Source organism: Oncorhynchus keta, chromosome 27 (genome assembly GCF_023373465.1).
Source record: "Oncorhynchus keta strain PuntledgeMale-10-30-2019 chromosome 27, Oket_V2, whole genome shotgun sequence".
Taxonomy (NCBI): domain Eukaryota; kingdom Metazoa; phylum Chordata; class Actinopteri; order Salmoniformes; family Salmonidae; genus Oncorhynchus; species Oncorhynchus keta.
The window spans coordinates 13516911-13534358 of record NC_068447.1 but is presented as its reverse complement, the minus strand read 5'-3'; the positions used below and the strand labels follow the sequence as shown (position 1 = coordinate 13534358).

The 17448-nt window shown below is 38.9% G+C and overlaps 1 protein-coding gene across 2 annotated transcripts; it reads left to right on the top strand.

The window, feature by feature from the left end:
- Positions 1–575: 575 nt before the first annotated feature.
- On the top strand, positions 576–16770 carry LOC118359551 (scavenger receptor cysteine-rich type 1 protein M130). Of its 2 annotated transcripts, XM_035738057.2 has the most exons (19): positions 576–655; positions 3784–4095; positions 4512–4631; positions 5258–5464; positions 6829–7044; positions 7328–7642; positions 8104–8222; positions 8355–8409; positions 8606–8899; positions 9204–9530; positions 9650–9964; positions 10404–10703; positions 11405–11680; positions 11817–12116; positions 12410–12544; positions 13169–13282; positions 14955–15119; positions 15368–15591; positions 15844–16770. In XM_035738057.2, the coding sequence occupies exons 1-18, from the start codon at positions 598–600 to the stop codon at positions 15541–15543; spliced, it is 3804 nt and encodes a 1267-aa protein (XP_035593950.1). In that variant the 5' UTR covers positions 576–597; the 3' UTR covers positions 15544–15591; positions 15844–16770. The 2 variants fall into 2 exon arrangements, with proteins under 2 accessions (XP_035593950.1, XP_035593949.1); XM_035738056.2 differs by having other exon boundaries at positions 8104–8409.
- Positions 16771–17448: the final 678 nt, after the last annotated feature.

Below are 17448 nucleotides of genomic sequence, written 5' to 3'. Positions count from 1 at the left end.
AGGCTTCCTGCCGCTCTATTGGTTACAAGAAGTGTGTGTTTACCGTAATTTAGGCTAATATTAGTTTCATTTGGTGTTCATATCGGGTTTTCACATGTCATTATTTTTCTTAAGACGTATGAAACTTGATAATAACCTCTACTCTTGTAGTTATTTTTACAGTTGTAAGCACTCTGTGACAATAATGCATGTACATTTACTGTAAATATATCAACCCTACTAAACTACATCTTACTATCATGAAATACTGATTCAAATGACCACAAGAAAACCATGGTTTATCTAAGTGTGGATGACTACTTTTTGTCAATATGCAAGGCCTCTTCATTTACAATGGACACCTACAGTAAAATGTCACTTTATTTGTCAATTTAAAATTATTCTGTCAAATATAATATAGCTTTATCAAAGTGTGTAATTTCTTGAACTCAGAATACAGTAATGTAATAAATAGTGGGATTATTGGAGCTACATTGTATGGCGTTTTCAAGGTGTGGTGACAAAGATGACCTGTATTTATAGTTTAAGGAAATGCAACCCTTCCTTATAAACCAAGGTAGTTTTTCTCTGCCTCATTCTCTCTGTTCTGTTGTGACTATGTGGTTCCTCCTACTGCTCTGGTATGCATCATCCCCACACCTGTCCTCCACTCAAGGCAAGTAGAAACTTGGATTAATAATGGAAGTCAATAGGATAGGAAATGTACTTTATTTAAGGGATATGTAGCCTTCTTGGAGTGCGTTATAGATAATATAAATAACTGAAACAATTTTCCTCCATGCATTTACAGTTCCGGACAAATATATTGGTACCCTTGCACCTTTCTTAAACAATTTCCTATTTCCTCTAAATTCAGTTGAAATTGAAAAAAACATTGTTGCTGAATGTTCAACATTGCAGAACAATTTTAGTTGTTTTAAAACTTAAGTTAATTTTTTTTTTATTAATTGAGAAAACTAATACTTGGTTGTATGGCCATGATAACTACTGACAAACACTACTTGTAGCCATCAATGAACTTGCTGCACCGATCTGCTGGAACTTTGGCCCACTCTTCAGCTGCAAACTGCTCCAATTCTGCAATATTTGAGGGGTGCATTCCACCAACTGCTCTTTTCAGAACAGGGATTCAGATCTGGACTCAATGCTGGCCACTCTAGAACAGCGTTTATTTTTTTAACCATTCTTGGGTGCTTTATGATGTGTGCTTGGGGTCATTGTCCTGCTGGAAGACCCACAACCTTTGACGGAGACCCAGTTTTTGGACACTGTGTTAAACATTGGACTCCAAAACACCTTGATAATCTGCTGATTTCATGATGCCTTGCCCCCGGTACCAGAGGCAGCAAAGCAACCACACAGCATTATCAAACCTCCTCCACGTTTGATTGTAAGGGAGGGTGTTATTTTCCTGGAATGCTCCATTAAGTTGGTTTACATAGGAATACCCCAATTCTGAAAGAGACACAAGAAACCCCAACTGAATTCACATTAACAAGCCTTAATTTTATGTGGACAGATGAAACAAAATCAGAGCTCTTTGGCAATACAAATCAGCTCTATGTTTACTGACGACCAAATGAAGAATTCAAAGAAAAGAACACCCTCCCGACAAGCAAACATGGGGGAGTTTCGATAAGGCTGTGGGGCTGCTTTTCTGCCTCTGCTACTGGGGACCTTGAATGTGTGCAAGACCTCATGAAATCTACAGACTATCAAGGTGTTTTGAAATCAAATGTTCATCACAGTGTCCAAAAACTGGGTCTCCATACAAGGCTGTGGGTCTTCCAGCAGGACAATGACACCAAACACACGTCAAAACGCACCCTGGAAGGGTTCAAGAAGAAACAGTTCAAGAAGAAACGCTGGACTGTTCTGGAGTGGCCAATGTGTTAAGTTCAGGGCCTCGTTTCCCAGAGCATTCGTAATGTTAATAAGATCATCGTTAGAACCTTCTTACGATGTCTTTTTCGTAGCCAAGGTGTTTCCCAAAGCCTTCGTTAGTAACATGGTTCTTAAAAACCTTTACACATCTACTAGTGCTCCAGACCATTCGTAGAGCGGCCAGGGGGGCATCGTTAGATACTGTTTTTGCCCTTCTGCATCACTTTATTTTCAGAAGATCTCCGCTAAACATAGAATCCAGATGTTTATGCTGTCTGTGTGACTGTGACTGCCGATCATTTCAGAACAAAGTTGACTACAATTACAAAGTTGACTACAATTACAAAGTTGACAAAGTATTTGCAATTGTTACAAATAAGTGAAGGATAAAATTATGCTTCAAGTGAAAAATCGAGATGAAGGCATGAAAAGATACGTAGGCTATATGGGCCTATATAGGCTAGTTCAATCATATTGAAATACATGTAACGTTCAATCAATTGAGTTATATTTTGCGACTAGGCTACTGTCTGAAATGTTTCACCTCAATGTGTGTCATGATGTGCCTAGTCTGTGATTTAGTGCATTATTATTGGTTAAACATAATGAGCCTTCTCAATAGCCTATTTGAAGCCTATCTCTCTAGGGTCATTTTCACCGCTTTTCAACCTCATTTTCAATATCTCCGGCACAACACTAGGTTCTACATACAGTGAGTGTACAAAATATTAGGATCACTTTCCTAATTTTGAGTTGCACCCTTTTTGCCCTCAGAACAGCCTCAATTCGTCGGGGCATGGGCTCTACAAGGTGTCAAACGCGTTCCACAGGGATGCTGGCCCACGTTGACTCCATTGTTTTCCACAGTTGTATCAAGTTGGCTGGATGTTGTTTGGGTGGTGGGACATTCTTGAAACACACGACGGCAAACTGTTGAGCGGGAAAAACCCAGTAGCGTTGCTGTTCTTGACACAATGTCAACTTATTTTAGAAAAATTAATTGAATTATTTAAGAAAAGTGCAAGAGTGACAATATATTTAGCCATAGCTGAATTATTTCTGTAAGATGTTAACACTGGAAGTAAATTGTCCAACAATACATACAATATCCCTTCATAGGCCTACAATGTAATTGTTAATTATAGATCATACAGATGTGTCTGCATTAGGCATTGTTCTAAATGAGTAAATCAATTATTTTGTATGATTTTTAAATGTATGTTATTAATAATTATACAATTATTGTCCTGGATTTTGGTTTAAAAGCTTATTTTGTTGTTGTTGTCTAATCTTAACCTGTTCTTGATGCTTTTAACAAGCAATCAAACAAGCTATTTTGTCTTGTGAAGAATAACAATACCAAATACCTGCTGCAGAGCCAAACAGAGTATATTCCTCTATCATATCAGATTATGAACATTGTACCATATTTCTACCACATTCAGAAATTGGGGCTAACATTTTTTGGTTAAATAGCTAGTAAATTAAGATTTCCCATTTACAGTAACCTAATAGCAGACCTGGGTTCAAATATATCAATTACTTTAAAATACATTTCAAAGTAAGTATTCAGATGTTTATTCTAAGAGACAAGTAGTTGAATATTGGAATTCACTTTGGAAATAGACTTGAAAAGCATTGGCAGACAAAAGATTCAAATACATCCCTAACCATTTAACCTAGGTTTTTGAAAATAGTATTTGAAATAAGTATTTGAAAACACTTTCAAATAATATTGCAAAATATCTTCAAATACTTCCAATAGAAGTAGTTGATTTGGGCCTCATTATTAAAACATACTCAAATACACAGAAAATGAGTATTTAAATCAAATATAATCTACACATGTATTGAAACCATAGGTCTGGTTGTTAGTATAATATCTATTTTACTGTGCAGTGGAAGACAGGTTGATCCTGCAGGGTGGGGATGGTCCATGTGAGGGCTATGTTGAAGTCTTCCATGATGGGAAATGGGGTATTGTTGGTGACCAGAAATGGCAGCTGAATAATGAGAAGGTCATCTGCAAGAGCATCGGCTGTGGGACATCCATAAGCTCTAAAGACATTCTGTTGAAGAAGGTTAGGTCTATCACATGGATGAACGAGGTGGAATGCAATGGAAACGAGGTGTATCTATGGGACTGCATGTTTCCTGGGTGGAACAGAAGCTCTAATACCAAAGATACAGTCAAAAAAATCACATGTTCGGGTAAGTCTTCTTTTGAGTTATTTACATATTCAGTTGTGTATTTTGGTAACTCTATCAGGTGGGATATTTTACTACATTGACAGACATTCTTTCTTCCCCTTTCCTCCACCTATCTTGTTGTTCTTCGGCTGTTTGGTAATTTACTTATGTTAATTGTTGGCTAATACTGACTCCTCAATATTTTCTGTGTCACAAGGCCTATATGGTATACCAAATACCGATATTAAAAAAGTTGTGCTACTAACTTTGATATTTAGCAAAATGACTTTTTACATCATCTGATTGTCAACTCGAATATTGAAAATATTGATTTTATTTTGTGTTGTATTTGCATTATTTAATTCCATAAGTTAAACACAAAATTATGCATTTGAATTACATTTTGAGCCTCACAAGTCATTTTTTTAAATCACCAGATAAGATTCAGCTTGAGCTTGAGAGTTTGCCTGGGTTTAGATGTGCTGGAACTCTCAGGTACAAAAAAATGTCAATGGGGAAGGCCAAAGAAACGGGCTACTTTTGTAATCCGAAATGGGGTAAGAGCTACGTCTTGTTGACTTCATTTCTAATGGTAGCAATACATACTATACTTTTTACTTTTAGTTTTACCATTCTCATGGGTGAAATATTCATTCATCGTTTTTAGGCTGATAATAATATAATATAATAATAATAATGATCTTGTGTTATTATAAATTACTTTACAATTTGGGACCCATGACATTTTTTGTTAATATACAATCTAATTATACTTTATATCATTTGATAACAATTAACTTTCATTAGAACTTACTTTATATGCTTAATTAGGTTGTGCAAGCAATCACTATCCACATTTTGTTTTAGGTAGTGAATAGCAAAACTACAAATGTGTCAATTATCCAGGATGTTTCCTTTGAAGATATTTATTCTTTATTTTATAAAAATGTATTTCAAGAAGTATGGCTAGACTGTGTGAGCAGTGAAAACAATAGGCAAAATTGTATTTTATTTTTTGGGGGTTAGGTGCATTTGCATAATTGCAGAAAATGTGTTTTAAATTGTCAAAACCAATTCCGGGGAGATACCCAGGACCCTCATCTACTGTTCATCTTCCCCAATATCTACAGCACAATTTCACCCTTGGGTCGTAACACATGTCTGTTCTTTACCTCTGGCTCAGATAAAAAGCAGGCTGATATTGTGTGTGAACATCTCAAATGTGGCCAATCTAAAGGTCTCCCATCAGCCAGAATGTTCTCACAAATTGAGAATCATGTGGTCCTCAAACCTACACATTGCAGCAACACAGAGCATCAGAAACATATCTGGCAATGTATAACCAGTCCTAAAGTGGTATGTACAGAACCTGTCTCCGTGATTTGCTCAGGCAAGTATTTCATATTCACCTCACCACATTCACTGCTAACAGTCATTGATCTTACAACCACTATCTTCTAATCTCAATAGTTTCATATAATTCTTACACTGTATATGTGATGCATTAAGGTGCTTTAGTGTCTAACTGTTTGCAGATTTCACCATTCACTTTTGGGGTTACATTCATAAGGTTTTGCAGTTCTATGCCCACTGAGTAGTTAAAGTTAGTGGAGGTCTTAGTGGAACAACCTGGTCTCACAGCATTTCGTATTATTCTGTACGTAAAATCCGTGACACTCCGTTTAGTCTGATATCTTACGTTTCGTACGGTATGTATTAATTTGTGGATATCCGTCACCCATTTCGTATGATATGTTACGTATTACAATTTGTATTATATGGTACGAATTTACCAAACGCATGATATGTTACGAATTGTAGCTAGTTGGCTAAAGTCCAGTCGAAGGTCACATCAACTACAAGACCATGGTGCTTGCCTACAGAGCAGCAAGGGGAACTGCCCCCTACCTTTAGGCTATGCTCCAACCTTACACCCCAACCCTAGCACTTTGTTTTGCCACCTCTGGTGTCCTGAACCAACACTTGCACTTGATTCCCCTCCACCCCCCTAATTTCTAGCTTTGACTCTGATAACTACTTTATTGAGGAAAAGTGTACTTACTGTTGTTGGCAATTTATTCTTCAATAACACAAACTCCAAAGCAAATGAGGGGGAGAAAAATAGGTTTATTTGAGAAGGACAAATCAATATGTTATGCTGGGAGGTAGATGGTCAATCTCCCTGTCCTGAGCTTTTCTCCACCCAACAAAGGAACAGGATGCCATTTATAACCCTCCACCCTAGTCTGGGGTTGACCAATGAGATGTCCTTGCAGGACAATTGGCCAATGGCCAAATACCAAGTATCCTGCCCCAGACTCAATGTACAGACTCAATGTACAGAATGTAGCACACGTGGCTCTCAGGACTGACAGCACACAGATTCTAAACAGATGTTGAACTGAAAACCAACTCCTATTGATCGTTAATCCCAGTCCTCTCGTCCTCCGCATTGTGCATTTATCTTCAAAATATTCTTATACTGTGACTGTGATATGTGGTTGTCCCACCTAGATATCTGAAGATGAATGCACTAACTGATTGTAAGTCACTCTGGATAAGAGCATCTGCTAAATGAGTCAAATGTCAATGTATCAAAGTTCCGATATCTGCCTGTGCACTATGATCACCTTCTGATAAGACTAATTTAACAACATATACTGTCTATGTCAACTAATTTTATAAAAGTGGAACGTTTACTGTTACCTTTGTAAGTGTAATTACAAAAAAAAATGTATGATTTATGTCCAACAGATCATCACAACTTTCGTTTACAAGGTGGAAGCAATGTCTGTTCTGGACAGTTGGAAGTGGAAGAGGATGAAGGTGTTTGGAAACCTGTATGCCAAAGCCAATACAAGCTGAACAAATCAAGTGATGATCTGTGTTCACACATGCGGTGTGGCAAAAGTCACAGTCAGGAAAACATGGTCTGTGACAGTTCCAAAAACATCTCACTGGATTGTACAGGTAAAGCTCTCTAAGGGGTCAAATTTTCATTCTTTGAGACAGCGCTACAGTGTCTGCAAAAATGTGCAAAAATCACAAATGTTCTAAGGTTTTGAATCACGAGCAAAGCTTTAAATAGGACATTTTAAAAAGGGAAAAGGCTATCAGAGTTAAACTTATTTAGTGTATGTATTTAATTTATTTGATGACCAAATGCTGCATGTTTCTGTTTGTTGTGCATGGGGGAAAAAGAAAAGAATATCTTTCTAGAAGTTTTTGAGAATTATTGTTCAATGTGTTTCAGACAAAGTCAACATATCCCTGTTGAAAGATGACCAAAGCCAGAATGTCAATCATTGTTTTGGGTCAGTACACTTCAACCACTCTGGCACCCTGGAGGCTGTGTGTTCTACTAATTGGGATGAGAAGGATGGACGAGTCGTGTGCCGAGAGTTGGGTTGTGGAGAGGTTGTGTTAGTCGGCTCTGGGAGTAAAATCCAGAAAGATGGAAAGCATGACCTAGTAGATTGCAAAGACTCTGAGGCTTCACTGTGGCACTGTCTGGCCATGCACTATAAGAACCCAACCTCATGCAGGAAAGCCAGTGTCATCTGCTCAGGTACTATACATTACACAACACAGAAAACGTGAGAGCAGTTGGATTGTTTTCAGCATTGTTTATAGAATTACAACAACATGAAAAATATGTGGAAAACTATTACCACTGTTTTGTTCATTTAAAATGCTATATCTAAAAAAGTAGAATTTTGGTTTCTAATCTTCAAAAGGCACATCTGAGCTATCTTAGTAGCAGGTGCATGGTAACAGCCGAATAAGATGAGAAAAGAAGAAGGACGCACACTGCTCTTGCTAGTATCACTGCTCTTTATTCAGCTTGACGTATCGGCCTCAAGGCCCTCTAGGAGCAGTGATACTAGCAAGAGCAGTGTGCCGCCTTTATCTTCTTTCTCATTGGCTTATAATTTTCGCATTTTGTAATGTGCTAAATTGTAGGTTTATTAATACTTGGAATAATATAAACCGTTTTTCATACTCTTTTCCCCTGACATTGTTCTCCAGGTAGTGTGAAAGTGCGTTTGTCAGATGGCCCTGGGAGGTGTGCTGGAAGAGTAGAGATTCAGCATGAAGGGGTGTGGAAGAGCGTCCGTGAAAGCAACTGGAAGAAGGAAAACTCCAAAGTGATTTGCAATCAAATGAGTTGTGGTGATGCTTTGGCTAATACTGATTCCTTCATTCAAGGAACAAGTCAAGTATTGAACAATGAGGTGATCTGTAATAGTAACTCTAAATCTATCTCTAACTGTATCAAGTCAACCAAGAAACAGCCACAACAACAGGATACAAACAAGATGTTAATCTGCCAAGGTATCTGTTTTTTTCCTTTTTGTGCATATTAAACTTTACAGTTTGTTATGGCAAGTTTGTTTTAATCAAAGGTACACTTTTACCCAAATATAACTATTTTCTGCTTTGATACTGCAGTTGAATATGGTTTGTTTAGGATTACATGTGTTTTACTGACTGGTGTAACTTTCCCCCTGCCTCTCTTCTGATTGTTTAGAGCATGCGGTGGTGTTTCTGACGGGGGACTGCTCTGGCGAGGTGGGCATAGAGCAAGCTGGGAAGACTTACTGGCTGTCTGGGTCTAATGCCACTTTTGATCGTCAAACTGCCATGGTGGTGTGTCAACAGATGGACTGTGGGGATGCTACCTCATTTACCTTTGAATCCACTAGTGGAACCACTGATTTGTGGAAATACTCTTACAACTGCCTGGAAAGGAAAAAATCCCTTTTTGACTGCGAGCGGAGTGAGCATCTGTCAAACCACAGTATAGTCTCTGTCGTCTGCTCAGGTACACAGCATTCTATTGACAAAAACATTTGACATCCCATTCCATTCCATTCCATTCCATTCCATTCCATTCCATCCCATTCCATCCCATTCCATTCCATCCCATTCCATCCCATTCCATTCCATTCCATCCCATTCCATCCCATTCCTCTCTCTCTCTCTCTTTATTCATAATGGTTGATTCTTTTATTTTTCAAAGGAGAATAACTGTATATGATGATAAAAGGTGATGGTAATAATTTGATAATAATACTAATAGTAGGTCTTCATGGTGTTCCTCCTTATCTCGGGCTTTGCCCTGAAAGGTAGTAAAACAGTACGCCTGAAAGTTCACACTAAAGACGAGGGAGAATGCTGGGGAAAGGTGGAGGTGTGCCTCGACGGAGCGTGTGGAGGTGTTTGTGAGGATGCCTGGACGGATAAGAAGTCTGACATGTTGTGTAAAGACTTGGATTGTGGATCAGCCATCTATCCTCTGTCCTACCTGAGAAAATCACAATCAGCTTTAGACAAAATCACCATCAGCAGTGTGCACAGAACCCAGCAGACAACTAACATCAGTCAGTGCAACATGGTCAAAAACGTTGACCAGTCTTACTGTAAGGACAAGCCAGCCTATGTTGTTTGCTCAGGTATTATCATGTAACAGTCCCTGTTTTCCATTAAATCCATATTTTTGTCATTTTATTCTCGAAATATTTTGCTAATGCATGATTGTTTAAAAAAAATTGATGTCATTATTCCAATGCAGGAAGTGTCAAGGCCAGGCTAATGGAGCATAGAGAGAGATGCTCGGGTAACGTACAGGTGTTCTACCAAGGAAATTGGAGCCCTGTCTGTAAGACTGCCCTCAACAACAAAGATGTCCAAAACACTATCTGCCGAGAGCAGGGTTGTGGACATGGTGTCAAACCTCTCTCGTTCTTTGGCCCTTCATCTGCAAACAGTGGGGCTGTTGTGTCAGGCCTCACCTGTAGTGCAAACAGCAATTCTTCAGCAGAGTGCACAGTTACAGTTACTAAGACCAACAACCAACAATGTGCCCTCGGTGGTCTCCAATGCTCTGGTATTTTGTTTGTTTCTATGTTTTCAACACCGGAGTCAAAATAAGACAATATATTGTAGAAAGTTTACAATAATAGCTATACTTTTTTTTACTATTTACAATCTCCATATGAAAGTCATTATGTACAAAATAACTAGTTTGTCTTTTGTAAAAAGTATAGTTTGGGGCCCTTGCATTCTTAAAACTGTATTTGCCTGAGGGTTTCCTCACTTATCTTTGCAGTTTAGTCATTTAGCAGATACACTTATGCAGAGCAATTTGGATCAAGTATCTTGCTCAAGGGCAAATCCACAGATTTTTCAACTAGTCAGCTCTAGGATTTGAACCAGCAACCTTTCAGTTACTGGCCCAATGCTCTTAACTGCTAGGCTACCTGCTGCACATGCTTTGCTGTGTTTAACTTGGCCCAACCTTCACTGTGCCTTGTGTTATTTCACAGAATGGAGGAGAATGATGTTGAAGCTAGGGAACGGGACTTGTGAAGGGTACGCGTTTGTGTACAGTGAAGCAGACAGTCGGGCTGTCAGCAGCGATGGTTGGACTGAGACAGAGAGCAAGGTTTTGTGCAAAGACTTGGGCTGTGGAGCCTACATAAAACATACTGCTAAGGAAAAGGCAGATTGTCATGATCTTTTGTGGGGGAAGAAGTACAGCTGTAAAGGGGAGAGAAACAGCATCTGGGACTGTGAACTAAACGACAGGCCCTCTCTAAACCAGTCGATCTACTTACAGTGCCAAGGTAAGATACTGATCAAATAATTGTACAAGACAAATAATTCCAAATACTCTCACTGATAATGGTGTGATTTTTGCCTGTGCATATCTTTATTCCAAAATGACAACATTAGTCACTGTAGAAACATATACACAATGAGCCTTAGGCCCCACGTGACACCCTATATCTATGAACACAGGGGCGATGTCCCAAATATCTCCCCTTCATTCCAAAGTGTGCACTTGTTCACTCCCCTTCACTGATTTGAAAGGAAAATCATGAAACTTCCAACATGAAGTAGGGAGATATTATTGGGACGTACCTAATATATTCCTGAATGTACTGTATATTTAAGCAATAAGGCCCGAAGGGGGTGCGGTATATGGCCAATATACCACAGCTAAAGGCTGTTCTTAGGCACGACGCATCGAGGAGTGCCTGTACAAAACCCTTAGCCGTGGTATACTGGCCATATAACACAAACCCCTGAGGTGCCTTATTGCTATTATAAACTGGTTACCAACTTAATTAGAGCAGCAAAAATACATATTTTGTCATAGTATGGTCTGATATACCACGGCTGTCAGCCAATCAGCATTCAGGGCTTGAACCACCCAGTTTATAATACCATATAAATGTTGTGGTATTTAAGTTGCCAAGATTAGTGATGTTACTGCTGAAGGACTGAGGCTCCTATATGTTCTTACACCTATGTTTCCCCATAGATAATCTCACAGCAAGCCTGGGGGAAACAGGTAACTGCTCTGGGAAGGTGATGCTAAATAACTTGCCAGTGTGTTATGATAACTGGAGTGAGAGTCACTCCAAAATAGTATGTCAAGAGCAGCAGTGTAGCAACAGCATCTCATTCGAAGAAATCGACAAAGGAAGTCGAGGTGATGCACATTTCGTCAGCTGCATTGGATCGGAGTCCTATCTCGGACAGTGCAAAACAAAAAGAGGAAGGTGTGGTAGAGGATTGGTTTCTGTGTCCTGTGCAGGTAAGAGTTCAATATTAACTTTGAAGACGTGTAGATGACAAGCGATAACTAATGGTGTCATTAATGCAGTAGTGATGTTTCCATAACAGAGGTTAGCAGTGCAGTAAATTGTGTAGCTTTATAATTTATTTTTCAGGTGGTGTGAAATTCAATTCAACTCAGAAATGTGGAGGGAACATTAAGGTATTGTATCGAGGCACCTGGGAGTCGGTATGTCTACCGAATTTGTTCTCACAAGGTCGATTACTTTGCAAAGAGCTAGGATGTGGCATTCCTCAAACTCTCCAACCGGATCAGATTGAACAGTCAGAAGAGGAAAAAGAAGGAAAAATAATACCAGAGACATCTCTCAAATGTTCCAATGAGAATCGCAATTTACAGCACTGCGTCATCAAGAAGAATGAATGTAAAACACCTGGTGTAATCTACTGTGAAGGTACTGCAATGACCACACCACCATTAGTTGTTCAAAGTGCTCATTTCCAATGTTTCAGGTTGTAAGTAGCTATAGCGCGATGTAGGAGGTAACCTTGTTTTCAGATATGTTGCTGACTCTGGAGCTCTAACTAGCTATAGAAGGGCAAAATATTTCTCTCATTTTTCAGAATTGCTTTTGCCATCTTAGTAAAACTCAAAACACTCTTTCTCTAAAATCTTCGATGGACAAAATGTGTACAGTCTATGTCTTAAATTACAATATTTCTCCCCAATCACGTAATATGATTTCAGGTTATCCAATCAAAGTGCCCATTCCACCGATCCCCATCAACAGGTATGTTGGTCTTTCCCTCGGACTGTTGTCTCTGGTCATGGTCGTTGCCCTCTGTCTCTTCATGCGAAGACGATTTGTAACCAGGTTCAAGTGTAAGTGCAATTTCAACGGCTGATAATAAGACTGTAGCGATTTACCAACTAAAGCCACTTACAGTAAAATAGCCAAATTGAAGGACACATTTGTAATAATTTGTGTATCTGTGTAGTTTTGTCACAATTAGGAAATTATCCCCAAAGTGGTATAGATCCTAACCATAGATATAAGACTCGTCGTTGTATCTTTGCCATTATAGCGTCTGTGGCGGCATGGCAGCGCCATTGAGGCTATCTCAATTTTAAAGTATTCAATTGTCTTCTTCTTCATTGGCTGATTGCTCCCAATTTATAGGAATCCCCACCCAGTTGACTACTTTAAAATGGTGGAAGCCCTCAACGGCAATGTCCATACTAAAATAGGTTATATTCTTGATGAGTCCTCTATCTATCTCTATGTCCTAAACACATTTCAAATGCATTTGTACAATTGAGCCACCACTAGAAGGCATTCAGTGAGTACTTTGACAACATGGTCTAAACTAGAAACAACAACACATTGAATCAAATGTTATGGAATATGTGAAAACAACAACTTGAATGCATTTAAATATATGTTCTTAATATGTATGCTTTGGAGAGACTGAACATGTTTTAATTAGTGTAATATTCTGGATCCAGCGAGATTCTCAATGAGAAAAGTGTCTGCTTTTGAGAGTGGAGACTATGAGGACGTGGAAACCAACGGAAGTGAACTATTTGGACCAATGGAAATGAGAAATTTGAAAAGCCACGGTGAGTCCATATATATATATATATATATATATATATATATATATATATATATATATAATATCAACAAAACATTATATAGTATATATATATAATATCAACAAAACATTATATAGTATATAAATTCAGTGCTTAGTGTAGCAGAGAGAGAACCTTGTCGAATGACAGATATACAGTGCCTTTGGAAAGTATTCAGACTTCTTGACTTCTTCACATTTTGTTAAGTTACAGCCTTGTTCTAAAAAATCCTCAAATCATCATCTACGCACAATAACACATAATGACAAAGCGAAAACAGGTTTTTAGAAATGTTTGCAAAATTATTCAACTTAAAAATCAGAAATACCTTTATTTATAAGTATTCAGACCCTTTGCTATGAGACACAAAATTGAGCTCAGGTGTATCCTGTTTCCATTGATCATCCTTGAGGTGTTTCTACAACCTGTGGTAAATCCAGTTGATTGGACATGATTTGGAAAGACACACACCTGTATATATAAGGGCCCACAGTTGGCAGTGTATGTCAGAGCAAAAACCAAACCATGAGGTCAATGGAATTGTCTGTAGAGGATTGTCTCTGAGACAGGATTGTGTTGAGGCACAGATCTGGGGAAGGGTACCAAAACATTGCTGCAGCATTGAAGGTCCCCAAGAACACTGTGGCCTTCATTGTTCTTAAATGGAATATGTTTAGAACCACCAAGACTCTTCCTAGAGCTGGCCGCCCGGCCAAACTGAGCAATCGGGGGAGAAGGGCCTTGGTCAGGGAGTTGAACAAGAACCTGATGGTGACTCTGACAGAGCTCTATCGTTCCTCTGTGGAGATGAGAGAACCTTTCAGAAGGACAACCATCTCTGCAGCACTCCACCAATCAGGCCTCTTTGGTAGAGTGGACAGAGGGAAGCCACTCCTCAGTAAAAGTCACATGACAGCCGGCTTGGAGTTTGCCAAAAGGCACCTAAAGACTCTCAGACCATGAGAAACAAGATTCTCTGGTCTGATGAAACCAAGTTTGAACTCTTTGGCCTGAATGCCAAGCGTCACGTCTGGAGGAAACCTGGCACCATCCCTACGGTGAAGCATGGTGGTGGCAGCATCATGCTGTGGGGATGTTTTTCAGCGGCAGGGACTGGGACTAGTCAGGATCGAGGGAAAGATGAACGGAGCAAAGTACAGAGAGATCCTTGATGAAAACCTGTTACAGAGCACTGAGGACCTCAGACTGGGGCGAAGGTTCACCTTCCAACAGGACAACGACCCTAAGCACACATCCAAGACAACATAGGAGTGGATTCGGGACAAGTCTCTGAAGGTCCTTGAGTAGCCAGCCAGAGCCCAGACTTTAACCCGATTGAACATCTCTGCAGAGACCTGAATATAGCTGTGCAGCGACTCTCCCCATCCACCCTGAAATAACTTGAGAGGATCTGCAGAGAAGAATGGCAGAAACTCCCCAAATACAGGTGTGCCAAGCTTGTAGCGTCATACCCAAGAAGACTCCATGCTGTAATCGCTGCCAAAGGTACTTCAACAAAGTACTGAGTAAAGGGTCTGAATACTTATGTCAATGTGATATTTCAGTTTTTTATTTGTAATACATTTGCTAAAAATGTTAACCTGAAGTGCTGCGTTGCTGTACCATCACATCCCTCTCTGTATCTCCGTGCCTACAGAATCAGAGAGTGGCGGAGACAAAGAGAATGGTCGGCAAAGTACTGCGTCGTCCCTGTCTTATGATGACATTGCTGAGGAGGAGAATGTCCCAGCTCAACCAGCATCCAGTGGAGAAGATGGAACCAGTAGCCCAGGCCCAGGTGCTGGACCTTCTGCTACCCACGGTAATATAAAGGTCCAGCTCAGTTACATACATGCATACATGAATGTGTTGTGTCTTTGGTCCTGTGTGGCTCCGTCGGTAGAGAATGGTGCTTACAACACTGACGGTCTTGGGATTGTTTCCCACTGAGGTCACACATAAGAAAAATGTATGCATGCATGACTACAAGTCGCTTTGGATACAAAGCGGCTGCTAAATAGCTTAGATTATAGTATTTTAATGTGTTGCTCTGTACCACATTTTTTACAGAACATGCTACCTACGAGGTGGAGGAAGATCAACAGGAGAGCTATGATGATGTGGTGTCAATGATCACGCCAGCTGAGACCAGAGAGGAGATTGCAGAGGTCCATGAGAGACCCAAGCCCAAATGCCTGGCGATCCATGATGACGAGGATTACCTGGAGCCTGATGGTCAGAAGTGAGCAACGTGGAGGCTTGACACGATCTGTTGTGTAACAGAACTATGAGAGGTGATTATGGTGTTTTGATGATATGGTTTATATTGACACTATGCATCATTGAATGATATACATAATTGTTTCTACTTTATGAAGGAATTAGCCAGTAATTTATCATTTTAATCATGTCATGTAAAATTACTACTGTTTGGTTGATTGAATTTGACAAAATAGCAAAAACACACATTACCACATCAAATGTCATCTGAAGGGTATTAAATAACCCAGTGTGTCTCTCATTTTGATTGTCTCATTGGTCTACAGGATCCCAAAGTTGGAGGGGAAAAGCTGCCTGCGTAAAAAAAAACTCACATTCCTTCATATAATATCGGTATTTCTTTTTTATATTTAAAGATACAATTATTCAAATTTCTTGACTTTTTTTTGTCTGACATTTGATAATTGCTTAAAAAAAAAATCTGTTTTGATTAGTTTGTTGTGCCATGGCCTGTAAAACAGAACTGATTGACACGGAATCAATAGTGTCTGTCTCACCACAACACATGTATTCATGAAACCGGATCTTGAAATGTGATGTTTCCTTCCATGAATACCTGCAAAATGAACTGCTTTTAGTGAATGCATCAAAGCTCATAGCCAACAGCTGTTTTTCAATCTTTTTTATTGTACTTTTCTTTTTAAATTACTACTTTTACCATTTATAAACGTAACATTTTAAACATTTTGTATTTTTAATTGCAGTCGCATTGTGCAAAAAAATGATGTTGTTTTTATTCTGATCTTCAACTTAATTTTTATGATCTTACATCAATAATAATATTTTTCTTCCTTTAGAAGTTGTTTAATGTTAAGGATTATAATGTATGAATGTAGTAGTTAATAGCTTGTCTGTCTTGTTTAAAACATGTCTGTTTAGTGTTTTGTTTTTTTATCTATGAAATCATGTTTGGGATTTGGTGACTGGAATGAAAGAATAGTATCAATAGGTGGAAAAAACTGAATATCCAGTGTAAAGTTAAAAATCAGTCTTAAACTTTAAAAATTAAGACATTTGAGATGATGATGAGATAAAATATATAATTAAGAATACTGGCCCTGATTATGTGATTAAAATGTCTGATTGTTTTTATGATGTAATTCACCTTTGACAAAAATGAAAATGCACTGCTATAATAACATATACTGTGATGTCAGTATTGTGTTGTTTTGTAATGAGATCCAATTATTGGCTTTATTGATCCTGTCGTGTTTATACAACATTTCACATGAAATTATTCAATTGATGGTAATTATATAGTATATGGTTTTTCCTACATATTTTCAAGGTTTACAATGCTCCAAAAACGATTACAGTGTAGAGAAGTGAAAACAGTGAAGGGACATGCACATACTGTAGGTAAGAGTTGACAATACTGTGAAAAAGAACAATAAATGAATCTTAGTCCGTGTAAACACGGACTGACTGGAAACAGGATCAGGTGTTCAAGACATAGGAGATTGCTTTGGTGTTGTGTACTAAACTGTATGTTTTTGAACAGCTATAGTTTGATACACAGCATAAAAAGCCATTTACCATCACATCACATTCTCTCAGGCAAACACAAATGATTCTGTGACACACAGCCTGTTACACCTACAAAAAAAGATTCCCATGACCAGCTATGGTGTTTCTTATGAAAATACTGATATATGTTGTCCCTTTACGGCAGACACGTGCAGTACAACAGCATCCCGTAACCCGTTCAGAGCATTACGTGCGATATCAGGAGTTGTTCCGTGCCCAGTGAGGTCCCAGGACTGAGGATATACCCAGCGGGATTCCTTTTTAAGTGGTGATTCTAGTGTTATATGTAAACATCACACGCAGCCTCCCACTCTAGTAGGGAGCTCTTGTAAAGGTAGGGATGC